Source organism: Acomys minous (genome assembly GCF_964271855.1).
Source record: "Acomys minous genome assembly, chromosome: 8".
NCBI lineage: Eukaryota > Metazoa > Chordata > Mammalia > Rodentia > Muridae > Acomys > Acomys minous.
The window spans coordinates 37,192,168-37,207,655 of record NC_140489.1 but is presented as its reverse complement, the minus strand read 5'-3'; the positions used below and the strand labels follow the sequence as shown (position 1 = coordinate 37,207,655).

At 49.9% G+C, this 15,488-nt stretch overlaps 1 protein-coding gene across 3 annotated transcripts in view; it reads right to left on the bottom strand.

Moving 5' to 3' along the window:
* Nucleotides 1–15,488, bottom strand: part of ACTN1 (actinin alpha 1) — a 98,541-nt gene that overhangs the window by 36,085 nt on the left and 46,968 nt on the right. For all 3 annotated transcript variants that reach the window (XM_084792277.1, XM_084792279.1, XM_084792278.1), the window contains exons 2-3: nt 8,529–8,643; nt 3,669–3,788 (exon numbers count right to left, since the gene is read on the bottom strand). In XM_084792277.1, the coding sequence (XP_084648403.1) occupies nt 3,669–3,788; nt 8,529–8,643 (235 nt within the window). The remainder of the gene's footprint in view (nt 1–3,668; nt 3,789–8,528; nt 8,644–15,488) is intronic.

Below are 15,488 nucleotides of genomic sequence, written 5' to 3'. Positions count from 1 at the left end.
CCATGAATGAATGAATGAATGAATGAATGAATGAATGAGAGAGACATCAATCACAGCGAGTGAACAGAGGCACGCAGGCCTGTCATTGGACCCTGAGGACCTATGAAGGCTTAGCCACTCCCAAGACAGGGCCAGGTAACAGAGCCCAGCTATCCTCAAACGGATGTAACCGAACCATTCAGCATTGCATTCCTGAGGTTTTAATGACTCAGGGGGAAAAAATCCTTACAATGAAATTTTATGGGGCAGCATTCTGACTCTAAGGGGAAATTTTTTTAAGCTTATAAAAGTGACGACACTGTGGGTCAGCCTTTCTAGAATGCATACTCTCTTCCCCTCTGCAGGGCTCCATGAGGGCCAAACACAACGGCCTCCTATGGGGGACTTTCAAGGACTAGGGAGCCAGGTGGTTTCATTTGGGGGGCGGTCTTAATAATTATTCTCCGCCCTTCCAGAACTTTGTGGATCATATGTCATAGTGAGAGGACAGAAAACTAGCGCTAGAGATGAGGAAGAACGGTGCGGTGTGTTGAGTCAAGGTTAAACGCTGCTCACATCCTGCTTGCTTAGGCCGTTTCTCCTCCCCACTCCAGAAATGCAATCACTTGCCCACATTCCAAGAGCTGAATGGCCAATGTGAAAACCCCACGTGACTGGACCTGGATTCCCAGGGGTCACGGCCTTTCAGGCCAAGGCTCAGGCTTCTGCACCCACTATGGCCACCGATCCTGACAGATCTGAACTATAGAGATGGCCCCGAGCTCTCGGCACCCAAACATCAAGCTTCCTCTCACCTCAAATCTCAAAAGTTGAGAGTCCTGCTTGGGTCCCCTCTCCCCTGGTTAAACCCCAAACCTTCACCCAGACCCGAGTGTGGTAGGAGAAATCTCACGGCTTGGTTCTAAGCCCCTAGTTTTTGACATGTGCTCGCTCCATCTAGACACTTCGGGGACAGGACCTTCGGGAGCACGGGGAGCACAGGTTGCATTCCATAGGTCTGGCGTGCTCTCCAGGACCAGTCTGCCCACAGGGTCGCCCTGCCAGGCCTGGTCCAGTCAGTGCTAGTTGTTGGAGTGGAGGGATTGTCCTGCTAGGGCCTGGTCCCCACAGGGGTCCTCAGCAAGCCCAATAAACAGCAACAAGGTCCTCCCACTTCCAGGAGATCTGCCCTACGGCCTTCAGTTCCTAAGCCATCAGCTCTGAAGTGTTGTCCCTTACAAAGTAAAACCCCAGTGTGTATTCACTTGGCTTCCTCTCAGGGCAACCCAGGCTTAGACTGGAGCCAGAAGGCTCAGCCTGCCTCCTACAGCTGTAAGAAGACAGCAAATCTCTCCCTTGACAACAGACCAGGGCAGCATGGCAACGGGACACAGGGACCCTCGTGGCATGGCAGAGGCTGAGCAGTTAAGGAGCTGTGGTATGTTGGGGGGCACTCAGTGGAGCTCATCAGGCCAGGAAGAGGGCAAGAGCTCAGCTGTGGAGCCTGAACCACTGTGCTGGGCCTGGCTCAGCTATGGAGGTGCAGTTTGGTTCAGAGTGACCTGACGCTCCATCTCTCTGGCAATTTTTCTGAGCCTCAACACTCTGCATCACCCACTTCTGCCTGCCCCGAGGGGGTGATCCACGGAGGCCTCCTGTTGGGTCAGGCTCAGGCTAGCACAAGATAAACTCATTTATCTTCCTCCTCTCTCTCTCTTCTTCTAAAATAATTCTTCCTCCTCCTCCTTCTCCTCTTCCTCTTCCTTCTCAAACCTGCCTTAATGGTCCTGTATTTCCACTCCACAACAGTTGATTGGATCTATGTAAGCCCGTCCTTCTACACAGGGAAAGCTCTCTCCAATTCACTGCAGACCTCACCCATCCCTACCGTTCACCTAGGCCCATTTCTCACACTTTCTCCTTCCCTACCCTAAGTGGGGACCTGAACTGTTGCCAGACCATTGAGTGGCATTTTTCTTGGTTTCCTCTGCCTGAAAAAAAAAAGAAAAACAAAATCTTCCAAGGCTTCAGCCCTCCCTAGTAGAACACGATGTTCTTTTGTTCTTAATAAGAGGCAAAGAATGTTTTCCCAGCCACAAAGTTGAGTACCTGCCACACACACGTGCTTTAAAACACACACCCAGCATCAGCAGCTAGGAGCTGTGGCCAAAGGCTGAAGACAACATAGCCTCTTGCCCTTGAGATGTTCAAGGCCACAAGGGTGCCAGGATCCAGGTGTGGCTGCCACCTTGAGCAACAACCCAAACAGGCAAGAGGTCAGCCAACTTTCTCAATAAAGGGTCTGACAGGAAATAGCTTTGGCTCCCCTGGCCACGTGGTCTCTATAGCAACTGCTGAGCTTTGCTGCTGCATCCAAAGCAGCACAGATGACAGAGAGGGCAAACAAGCTGATGTGGTTGTGTTCCGCTGTTCACCAAGATCTTTGTCACTAGGCATGGTGGCACAGGCCTTTTAATCCCAGCGCTTGGGAGGCAGAGGAAGGTGGATCTCCATGAGTTCAAGGCTTAGCCTGGTCTACAGGGCCAGTTCCTGGGCAGCCAAAGCTACACAGAGAAACTCTGTCTTAAAAACACCAAAAGACCTTTGTCAATGAAACTCGACCCTACACGCTGCTGTTTGTTACCCCTGTTAAAGCTGATGGAAGAACAGGAAACATTTCAATGCATGTCTAGGAGGGAAAGGACTTTTCTCATTACCCACAGGAGATCTGCTCTCACGGACTTAAGGGGAGCAATAACCCCTGGGTGCATTTCTCTGGGATCAAGCAGCACAGCCAGCTGTAAGCATACTTCCTACAGTGGGGGTGTGCACCTATGGGGTCACTGGTCAAAGCCTTTTAGCATGGCTTTACTCATGACAAGTGAGTCCTCACATCACAGCCATGGCTGTGTCTTGACCAAGGGAGGAAGATGGCGTCTCTCAATCCCTGACGTCCCCCAGCAGGTGCCTGATGAACACATGCTGTGTCCATAGGTCACGCCATTGAAGGGCCTGGTTAGACTATTCTAGCTGCTCCTTCAGAGCCAGCACAAGGCATACCACAAGTCCTGTGACATTCTTGTAACTGTGAAGAGTGTGCCGACAATGCTTTCAACAGCTTTTTGTTGAGGAGGAAAAAAAAAGTTTCTGAAGTGATAGGAAAAGAGGCAAGGAACTCTGGTGCTAGGAGATGCTACTAAGAAAGCTGCTTTGGCCCTCCCCAAAAAAAGGGCGGGGGTGAGGGTGCATGCCTCTAATCCCAGGACTCAGGAAAGGCAAAGGTAGGCAGACCTCTGTGAGTTCGAGGCCAGCCTGGTCTGTAGAGCAAGTTCCAGGATAGCCAGAACTACAGAGTAACCCTGTCTCAAAAAACCAATCCAAACCAAACTAAACCAAAAGGAAGCTACTTTGGGAACAGCAGTGTCTCCCCAGGGCCCTGTCAGCCAGCAGGAGTCCATTTGTACTGTCCCATCCACAGAGCACCCCACAGGACTTGAGGAGGCAGGGATGTGCCCAGCACCCCCTGGGTAACCACACATCATAAGGGCTGCAGTGAGAGAACAGGAAAGGGCCGAGTCCTGGTGTGGCTGACCGACAAGGTGATGGGTGCCTGTTTCCAAACGCATGTGAACCCAAGAGTCAGGGCAGAAAGGACCAAAGACACAGTGATCACAGGGTGTCTGCCTCACCTTCAGCTCCAATGGACACCAGCTTGACCCCTTTGCTGGCTATGAAATCCAGGGCCTTGTTGACGTTGGAGATCTTGTGTACTCGCATCTTGCCTCTCTCTGGCTTGGCCAAGCGTTCGCCTACAAGAGGGAGGAAAATGAAGGTGAGGTACAACTGTCCAGGAGCCAGGGCCAGCCCTCACTCCCCTCACCCAGAGCAACCCTTAAAAGAGCATATATATGATGTTCCTCTCAGATATTTGGAGTTACCAACCCAGGCAGAAAAATCAAAGAGAAGTTGAGTCTGCTTGCAGTTTTCCTCTTCTCCTCAGAGACAAACCTGTGTGTATCTGCTCAAAATTTATATCTTTATTTAAAAATACGTTTTAAAATGTGTGTATGTGTGTGTGTGCAGGTGCTTGAGGAGGCCAGAAGAGGATATGGATTCCATGGGGCTGAAGTTACAGGCCGTTGTGAGCCACCGCTGTGGGTATTTGGTTGCAAGCCTGGGTCCTCTGAAAGAGCAGCCACCTTCTTAGCCACAGACCGGTCTCTTTAGCCCCAGTGTCCATTTATAATAACAGATGCCAGAGAGTAGGCAGGAGCTGAGGAAGAGCAAACAAGTTTCCTGCCTTTTATGTAATGCTAATCCAATAGGAAAGGTCAGGTCTTAAATTAAAAAGCAGACAAATAAATACATACAACGGGCAAATACTAAGAAGCATCTGTGTTCTTCTAAGGAGGAGAAAGGAGAGGAGGAAGAAGAGGAGGAGGAAGGGGAGGAAGGAAAGGAGGAGGGAGAGGAGGAAGGAGAAGACGGGAGAAGAGAAGGGAAGGAAGAAATGAATGCAGGACTGGCTGGGAACGGCCTGTGGCTTACAGTCAGGCTAACACTGCAGGGAACGGTGATCAAGGCGGAAGGAACAGCACTGTTAAAGACCGCAAACTCTCAGACCTCTTTGTTCAGGACATAGGTACAGGCCATGTTTTAGTAAGATAAAGCTGCCTCTCAGTACTCGTGGCCCCACCAGGAGAAGCACTGCCCGTGCTGTTACACTGCCCTCCTGTGACAACCTCAGGCCGGCTCCACGCCCACCTCCCACTCACACCCTCCCTCCTCCACGCAAGGGCTTCTGCTCCTCACGCTTCAAGATCTGAAGACGAAAAGAATCTGGGGGATGGGACAGGGGAGTCAGTTTGCCAAGCACTCCAATAAAAAGCACTTTAACCCCAGAACAGACAATCTCCAGGGACCTATCAAAAGGGCCATCATGCCTGCCCCCCCATCCCCCACCCGTTATAATGAGCTGACACCTCTGAGACGACATTTGACACAGGTTGTATGGAATTAGTGGATGTGCTGCTATAAGCAAAGCTTAACGGGCGAGTCTGGCGGGAGTTCGGAAGACCAGGACACCAACAGAAACGGTCAGGACTGTCCTTGGGAGGGTTCGGATCCAGGCAAGGCATGTGAACGGACTAGAAGAACCAATGTTCTTGTTACGCTCTGGCAAAGAACTGGGCTGTGTTTTGCTGGTGCCTTGAAAATGCAGGACACTGAGTTCAAGGGAGGGGGGCTAATTAATTGGGTAAAAAAAGAGAAAAAGCTCATCACGCTCAAGCTGTGGCATAGTTACTGATAGGTGTTTGTAGCAAGAATCGGACAAAGAGCAGAATGGAAAGATCTGGAAAGCCTGAAGCCTCGCCTGAAAATGAGCAAACTAAAAGCTGTGGGCAGGCAGGACGTGACTGTTAGACATCAGTGTCATTAAAAACAGGCCCCGGCAGTATGATCCAGGAGGTTTTTTTCCCCCTAAGATTTATTTATTTATTATGTATATAATATCCTGCTTGCAAGCCAGAAGAGGATACCAGATCTCATTATAGATGGTTCTGAGTCACCATGTGGTTGCTAGGAATTGAACTCATGACCTTTGGAAGAGCAGTCGGTGCTCTTAACCTCTGAGCCATCTCTCCAGCCCATCCAGGAGTTTCTTAATGACCTTCCCCAGCTAGACTTCTCTCCTCTGTGTCAGAACTAACAACTTGTGGCTAATATTTAGAAATCTTTCGTACTTCACTGACACAGCAGACCACTAGCTTCCATCTTAATGGCTTAGCATGTCATCAGACAGCGTCTTAGGCCTCTAGAAAAGCCTCCTCCACCCTGTTTTAACTGTCTCTCTAAAGCACCCACCAATGTATTGTAAAATTACCTTGATTTATGGCTTTTTTAAAAAAAAGATTTATTTTTATTTATTATGTATACAGTGTTCTGCTTGCATGTGTTCCTACAGGCCAGAAGAGGGCACCAGATCTCATTATAGATGGTTCTGAGCCACCATGTGGTTTCTGGGAATTGAACTCAGGACCTCTGGAAGAACAGACAGTGCTCTTAATCTCCGAGCCATCTCTCTAGCCCCAATTTATGATTTTTTTGTTTTGTTTTGTAAAACTATAAAAACTTCATAAAACTGCTTCCACATTGGGATATAGAATTAAGGGTAACCTAAATCTGTGTCTCTGGGCAATAGTCACCCAAAACAGCTCCAAAATAAACTATCACTTATTCTCTTTTTAACAAACTAAAAAGCCAAGCATTTTATACTGGGTCAAGAGGGGAAAATGCCTTGAAAATAAGAATGTCTTTGATATCTCAGGAACTAGCCAAGCCCCACCCATCATAAGCTCCACACTATAAAACTAAAATTGAGGAAGGGAGATAAACTAGAACAAAGTATTAAGGAATATGCATATAAAATGAAATGTATTACCTTGTATGGTAACTTAAAATTAATAATAATACAAAAGTAAGTCAGAGGGAAAAAACTAAGTTTTCCTTTCAGAAGGGAGAGCTGCCAGGATACCCTGCCTAAGGAAGCATTTTTCTAGGTTCAGCTTCCAGGTACTCAGAGTTCGCTACAGGGGAACATGCGGAAGGCTTGGCTTCATCCATATGCTGGTTTTACAGGCAAGCAGAACTCAAGAGTTACAGAGCTATAGTGGCGTCTACCCAGATTTCAAAGGAAGGTCTGGGAGGCCAGCAAACGTACAACATGGTTGAATTCCCTACAAAGAGCTCTGTGGGGGTGAGGCCTAAGCTGCAATGGAAACCCCCTCACTCACCCAAGGATGCTGAAGATGCAGGGAGTGTGGAACATCTGCTAATGAAAGCCTCAGGCAGTGGATGTAGCCAACACAAGAGAACAGCCACATGGAAGGAAGGGTTACGCAAGCCCATGCCACACTGCCGAGCCTCCCAGGATTGGACATGGTTGTACAGGCTGTAATCTTCACTCTCCTGAGTTCTGGTCTTAGTTTGGTACTTGCCCCCCTCCCCCCAGTCCTCAGTTGTGCCACAGTATGTTAGAGGTATTTATTATGGCAAGGGCTCACAACTAAGGGACTGCCTTGAATCATCCCAGTAGGGACTCTGAACTTAAACTTCTGAACCTGAACAATGTTTGAATTATTAAGGCCATAAGGATTCACGGAGATAGGCTGAATGCAGTCTTTTCGAGGCCCAGGAGTGGAAGGTAATGGTTTAAAGTGACAAGTCTGGGTGTCAAATTGACAAGAAGTGGACTGCAACGCTCCGTCTTAAGCATTGGCTTGAATGGATCAAGTGACATCAAGATTAGTCAAGTATCTCGGAGATGATTACATCATTAGGGATCCGACCTAATCAACAGATTAATGCCTTGACGGATTCATGATATGATGACATCATTAAAAGGTGGCGAAAGCAGGAGGTGGGGCTTTGGGAGAAAGTACATCACTGCAAAAAAATGCTCTGGCGTTTTCATGTACATTTTTCTTGGCCTCTTGCTGCCATGAGGCCCACTGAGCTGCTCTACCACATCTTCTCTATGGCAACAGGCTGACACTTGTGAAGCCATGAGCCAAAATAAATAATGCCTCCCCTGCCACAAAAAAAAAAAAAAAAAAAAAAAGCTAAAATGGTTACAGTTTCCATTGTGTGTACTCTGCCCTGCTCAGGTTTCACTTTAAAGGAAATGTGAAAAGCTGTTTTTAAAAGAAGTGAGGCTGTCAAAAGTCATGCAAAAAAAAAACACAGGGGAACAGAACAGCCTGTCATCTGGGGGAGAGCCTCCCAGTGTGGCAGACAGCCTGAGGGCCACTACCTTTTTGGGAATAGTTAGTTGGAAACAAAAGCAGGTGCCAGCTCCCGAATGAGCCTAAGGGAATGTGGACTCAGGCTGGAAGCCCTGGGGAGGCACAGAGGCCCTGTGAGCAAGGGAACAACGCGACCATATTTGGGCTGTCAGAGGATCTGAGTCCTAGGCTGCTTCATAAAGCGGGACTGCAGGGCGGAGGGGAAAGGGAGGAGACAGAACTAAGGCCTGCGCTTCCTTTAGGTGGGAGTCACAGCACAGAGGCTCGAAGGGGGGTTGGGGGGGGACCATAAAAGAGGGAAACAGACCACAAAGAAGGCAAATGTCAAGTTGGAAAGAAGGCCAGAAGCAGAGCAGTTTTGTGGTCCCAGATTAGGTTTAGGATGACAAGATGACGTCTGCAGCAAAACAGAGGGCCAGCTATTGCTCTGAGCATCCAAGTGGACATGTCCAATGTCATAGTTTGGGTATAGTTTGTTCCTAGTAGTTCAGGTCTTGGAAACCTGGCCTCAGCATTGTTAGAATCCAAGTGTAAGACTTTTAGAAGGCAGGGCCTAACAAGGTCATTGGGGTAACCCCTCCAAGGAATGAGAGTAAGTGATGTGACATCTTGATTAACTCTTTTTTTAGTGTGTGTGTGTGTGTGTGTGTGTGTGTGTGTGTGGTGCCCAGAGAGACCAATGTGAACATAGCCAGGTATTAGGACTTAGAGGGTACCACCCTGTCCCAGCCAGGGTCAGCTCACCTGAGATGACCTCCAGGAGCAGCATGAGCTTCAGGCCATCTCGGAAGTCCTCTTCAATGTTCTCAATCTGTGTCCCTGCCTTGCGCAGGTGGGAGTTGCACCAGGCAGTGAATGTCTAAATCAAAGGGAAGAAAAGGAGGCGGTCAGTCTCCTCGCGAGCCATATGGTCTCTGAGGCCCTCACCACAGACTTCAATGGCTTCCAGGACTCCCTACCTTCTTTCCAGTTGTTCTGTGTAAGGTCCTCCCAAGGCTTGTGCCATCCTCACTTTACAGCCACATGAAGGAACCAGGGAAGATGGCTACCCACTCAGAAGAACCAATGGAAAAATCTCAGCAAGGCTGTTCCACACAGTCACATCAACCAATTGGGGTGGGGTGGGGGGCAATCTTCACAGAAATGCAAGTGGGACAACCTTTGTGGCCTATAGGTACGGGGGGAGGGTGGGAACGAAGTTGCACCTCCCTTAACAGGTCTTTTCCCAGCCCTCTCAAAAGCATAATCTCTACCCACACCTAGAAGTGCCACAACTCCATTCTTAGTACTCTCCCTCTAAGACAAATTCATTTCAGCACCTCTCGATAAGTTAGCTTATAAAATCCTTTTCCACTCGATAGCTAACCAGGGGAAAGGATTCACTCTTGTTGGGGACAGAGTTCAGAGGCACGGTGTCAGGATAAGGAGAAAAGAATGTCCCCCCTGCCCCTCCCCCGCCACACAATCACATGTATGTGAGGCTAGGGTGGGGCACCTTCAGCTGTAAAACCACGGAGATGAATTGCAGAGAATGGATGGAAGGAAGTTGGTGCAAAACCATCAACTTTGTAGCTACTTCTCTGAGATGGGGTGGGGGACGACGACTGGGCCACCATCCAGAGGCAGGCCACCAACCAAGGGGTCCCATGCTAATAGCACCTCCTGGCGGTGCGAACATGGAACGGGTTAACTCCACAAACAACGGTAAACAGATGTGTGTGCTTGGTTCAGTTTCACGTGTCCATTCAAACCTCCATCAAATCTCAGTCTGCAGCAACCACACAGAAGGGTGCTCTTGCTTGGCCAACCCACTGACTGTCACTACCCAGGCTCCTCCCACCAAATGACACAAGGCTCTACAGTCTGCTCCTGTTCCTCTCACTGCAGGGCCGCTCAGCTCTTGCGCCCGCCCTGTGAATCCCTCGGATGAGCAGCGTGCTAGAAATGCCCTCATTCGGGGGAGGTCACTCATGCCCCACTCTCCTCTTGCTCTGAGAGCCTCCAAAGATAAGAGGCAACGGGTGAGCAGCGAAAGAACATCATACTGGTAGTTATTGGAGGACTCAAACCATAGCTGCCTGGATTTAGGAACGAAGTCGAAGAGGCTGTGGTAGCAAGAAGGGGGACAGAGAGATGGGAGACGTGAGAAGAGGCAACACACCACTGGAAGAGCTTTTGGGCTTCAGTTCTCAGATCTTGGCAAGCCAGGGGTCCTCTCTTCCCTGCAATCACCACCCGCCCGCCGCCCCCCCCCCCCCCCCCGATAGAGATATGTGCTGTACCAAATCTTTGGGGAAATCACATCCCATCAGGTGGGCAGGAAAATAAGCCATCCCCCAGTCTGCACTGGCCTTCCCTGGCTAACACATCTGCCTTTTAGCACTGGGTACACACGTCGCCTAGTCCATGAGCTATGTCTGGGTTGTCCGCAGAGCCCGCAATGCCAATGCAGTCATCTACTGTTGCTTGGCCCTGGCAACTGAAGGTCAGGGGCTCAGGGCTCACCTGCACACCCAGGGTACCAGTGGGCAGAATCAAGAACACAGTACTGAAAAAGCAGCAGAACCCCAGGCCCTGGAGAAGCTGGGCACTCAGAGAAGCTGATGCAAAGCTCAGGGGTCCTAAGGAGCCAACAGAGCCTGTGGTGGGTGATACTAAGTGGTCAGGGCAGGGAGTGGGTGGGTGGGTGGCCATCCCATCCTCCCTGTGCTCAGAGACCCTCTGGCCTCAGAGGTCAGACAGCCCAGGGGGAAGGGCTGCCAGGGGACGACATTCTCCTCAGCTTTTGTTTTCATTTCGTTATAGCTCGTGTTGGCATAAAACAAAAACGAAACTGAACAAAACGTCTAAATCTTTGGAGTAAGTACAATTACTCTTGTTCTATCTTTTCTCCCAACTGCCACCTGTCCATACTTTGCTTTGGCCCAGAGCCACCACACAGCACTGTCACTGCGGCCAGGGATAGGCGCGTCTTATTCCGTGATCACATCTCCTATCTCCCAACACACCTGCTCTTAAGCCTCTTCCGGGCCCCACCCTCCAACTCTCAGTCCCTTCCACACTCAGCCAAAGGCTTCCTAAGGCCTTGAGGGAAACTGGTCAGTGCCAGCAGCTGAGGGCTGTGAGTTCTCACTGTTTACTAACCTGGCCTTGAAGAGGGGGGGAGGAGCAGAGGGAGGAAGAGGCTGTTGTAAGAAGACCAAGCTTGTGAAAGCCACTAAGTGTAGTAGAAAGCAGCTGGCCCCATTTCCTGGGGAAGCGGCAGGGGCCCAAACAACACCTGTGTTTCTTCAGGCCTCCAGGACCAAAGCCCAGGGACTAAACCTCCAAGCAAGCGGCAATAAAAGTGGCCCCACCACTTAGGGCTCTGAACCCCTCCAAAGTGTTGAAGTGCTCGTGCAAGCAGTAGCCACAAAGCTCAGGCATGGGGGCGGGGGGGGGGGGGGGGGGAGATGGAGTAAAGCAATGCTAAGGACACTCTCTTCCTACAGACCAGATCTGAATCTACTGTTCTCTGGCCTTCCAAAACTCCAGTTCCCTTAGCAGTAAAATGGGGATTTGCAAGGCACTGTCAAGTCTACAGTGCTATGTAGTGAGAGCACCCCAAAACAACAACAACAACAAAACAAACAAGCATGCTGGTGGCAGGGCCTGGAGGGGTTGACTCCACTCCGTCTCTCTCCATAACCCCTCCCTGCCTTCGGCCACCAAACTATCCAAGGTCTCACCTTTCCAGGTGCTGCTCTGAGGAACCTTTGGGGCTGGTGCTGAAAGAGTGGCTGTGTATCAGAGGCAGCAGTAAAGTGGTTTTGGTCCTGTGCATCTCAGCAGAGAAGCCACAGACCACCATGTTCTCTCTTCAGGTTTGTGAGTTTCCCATGGAATGACACTCTCCTTATCAGTGACCCCAGAACACAGCAAGGAGGAAAAGCTAGCAACAAAAGGGAAACCCATTTCAGCCACCTCTGGCCCGACACAACCCCCAGCAGGGTGGGCAGGGCTACACACCGAAGCCTAACTTCATTATTCAAATGAAATGCAAATTTATTCAAATTCAAATGAAATCCAACTTCATTTGGATAAAGAGGCAAGGTGAGGGATGTATCCATGTTGTCAGGGTATCTCAGGGTCATAAAGGGTACACAGTTAGCAAGTGAGAGAGAGGCCACTTGTCCCCAACTCCTAGAGTCTGAGGCTTCCACATTTTCATTTTTCTCTTAACAACCACCATGGCAACAGGTCTCCTTTAATACACCTTGAGACTGTCCCTGGCTTTTAAGAAAGTGCCATTCCTGACTCCTGGCTGAAGGGTGTCTATAACCACCCTCTATAACAGCCTTAGTCTTCAGAACTGTATAGTGAGGACAACAGTTATCTGCCAGGCATGCCGGAGGCAAGGTTTAAATAAAGACTTATATAAAGTAGTAGTATTTGTTTACATTATTATATATTATAGTGGTTGTTTGTGTTAATAAATGGCCCCAAAATGTCAGTGTGTCTGAAATACAGTGGGCCTGAAGTGGTCCCTGCTGTTACTGCCACCGCCTTCATGGTAGATTTCCAAATCGTCACACCCGGCAGGGATTGCGGAACAAATGATCATCCATCCGCCAGGCCGTGAGCCAGGGGCTGAGTTTTTAATCTCAGTGTCAGCCATAGTGGAAGGAGGGAAAGCAAACCCAGGAAGGCCACAGGCTTATGTGACATCACTCTACAGAGCAGAGTCTGCAAGGACCATACAGACGAGGTGGCCGCGGAGATGCCCGCACGGACCCCACGTTTCTCACTGTGGGCGAGTGACCTGCCGCAGCTCCAACTTAGATATCCAACAGCAACAATGGACATGCTGAGGACTGTTAACAGAACATCTGGTGAGAGCCCCCCCCCCAAAACCAAGGGAGGTGGGCATGGTGGCGCAAACCTTTAACCAACCTGCAGGCAGAGGCGGGTGGATCTCAAGGAGTTCAAGGCCAGCCTAGTCTACATAGCAAGTTCCACAATGGTGAGGGCTACATAATGAGATTCTATTACCAAACAGCAACAACAACAACAACAACAACCAAACACGAAGGAACACCCGGGCCGAGGCAGCACCACTACCACTATACTGGAGGGAGGAAGCTACCATCTTTACAGCGCATGCTGTAAGCACACTCCATCCATGACCTCAGGCTGGAAGAGATGGTTAAGTGGCACCCAACATCCTCTTCTACACTGAGGGCACATGGCTCAGAGAGGGTAAGTGGCTTTCCTCAGGCCACCAACTGGCTCCCCGGGATGACACGGATTTATGGCTCAGTTACTGGTCGGGGTATTAGAAGGGGTATAGAACCAAGGCTGAAATTTTAAGTGGTCACACAAGTGAGCCAAGTTTCATGGAATCCCACTGAAAACCAGTCACTGGAAAACGAAAACACAAAACACATGGTTCCTGAGCTGCCCCCCACTCCCCACCACCACCACCACAAGAGAGGCGGCCTCTCTGGGCAACATGGCAGTGAGAGGTGAAGGAGGTGGCGCCTGTGGGCTGGCAGGTGTTTGTCAAGAGATGAGGGACCACCCTGAAGGGGGGGAGACCAGAATGTCACAGGCAGGAGAAACAGTACTCAGGAACTGGGTCTCTGACCAGCAGGAGATAAGACACACCTGAGGAGGCCATTTTAACTTCCAGTCAAAGAGGCAAGCCTGAGGCAGCCCAACTTCCAGTCTAAGAGGCAAGCCTGAGGCAAGCCCCCAGCAAGCCTGAGGTAGCTCCAGGCAGCACAGGCAACCAGTGAGATATGTGGATTCTGCAGCTGCACCCAAATGACCCTGTGCAGGTGACTTCACTCTCCATCCCTTCATGACCATATCTGGAAGATCACTGTGACACAGATTTGAGGAAGCAGCTTTCAGGAGGATAAAGGACAGAGTTTCAGTAAATGATCAGTGGATCAAGGGAACCCAAAGGCAGACATGCCGAATGTCACAGGAGGGGAATGCTGTTAAATGGGTTCACACAGTCCCCAGGGATGAGCTAAGTAAGGCCCTTTATGATTGTGATTCCATAAAAGCCCAGGCAGCCCTTAAAATTGTTGGTAAGACTAGGGTGAAGGGTTCAGCCACACCAGAGGTCACATGCTTCTGTACGTAAGCACTGTGTCTTGACCTTCACACTTTAGGAATCTGGGGTCAGATACTTCTCGGTTGGAGGAATATTGTCATCAGATGCTCAGCACCCATAATGAACCCTACCCACCTGGTGTCAGTAACCATCTATCCCAAACTGAGACACCCCCAAATCGTACCCTGCTGAGACTCTGGTCTAACAGAGGCAAACATACACGCCACGGATGACAGCGGTTGTCTTTTTTTGTTGTTTTTTGAGACAGGATTTCACTGTGTAGCCTTGGCTGTCCTGGACTCGCTTTGTAGACCAGGCTGGCCTTGAACTCACAGAGATCCACCTGCCTCTGCCTCCCAGAGTGCTGGGATTACAGGCATGTACCATCACGCCCGGCTTAGCAGTTGTGTTTATTAAGCATGCATTGCACTTACTATAGGCTGGACCCTCTTCTGTGTTTTGCCTCATTTAACTTTTTGGCTCTTTGCAGTAATGCTTTGAAAAGAAAAAGGCCAGAAGCCTGGACTTCTATGAGGGACTGCTCAATCTGTAAATACTGCCACAACTGAAAATATAATACTCGCCACAAGGACGCTGTCTGCTTCCGAAAAAAGAGTCGGCAGCCAACCTAAGTGAAGTCTCCCCAGGTGTCTCTCTGCTCCCACAGCGGGAAAGCAGGGAACCTTTCAAAGTCTGCTAACAAAATCAGTTATACACATGTAGCGCATTCAATGAACACACAACCAATTCCTGTGCCCATCACGCCCAAAGACCACCGGTGACATCAGCCGTTGGAGAATCTGGTAGCAAGAGCTGGGGGCACTCCTGTCAAAAGTGGCTGGGGGGGGGGGCATCCTGTGAGGAAGAGAGTGGACTCCTCAGCCAGAGCTGATCAACAGCCTGTGTGTCTCCCAAAGGACACCAGATGGCCGAGTACACTCTGCCATGCCTCATGAATTAGCACAAAGGGTAAGGTCACTGTGCCCATCAGCTGGTCAACCTGACACAAGCTAGGATCATCTGGGAAGTGAGAACCTTGACTGGGGAATTGCCTGCATCAGATTAACCTACAGGCAAATCTATGGAGCATTTTCTTAACTATTGATTGATGGGGTGGGAGGGCAGCTCATTATGGCCAGCGCCACTCCCAGGCAGGCGGGCCTTGGATGTTTAAAAAAAAAAAAAGGTAGCCAACCATGAGCGGCGATCTTCCATGGTTCCTGCTTGAGAACCGGCTCTGCTTGCCCTCTCTGATGGACTGTGATCTGGACACGGAAGCAAAGTAAATCCTTTCCTCCCCCCAACGTACTCATGGTGACGGCACTTATCACAGCAATAGGAAGCAAACTGGGACAGCCATCCATTATATTTGCAAAACGAATTCCTGCTACTTCCTGTTGTTAGAGGGTGTGCAAGGGCGATGGCCCCATACAACTGTGTGCAGGCTGATCCGTGACGACGCCACAGGAAGGCAGCTTTGCCAGCGTGAACCAGAACAGGCCTGAGCTATACCCCAATTTGGAGACGCTATCCTGGGTATAAAATGCCAAATAAAGAAAAGGCTGTACTCATGAAAGTGTGTTCCTTCACCTTCAGTCAGT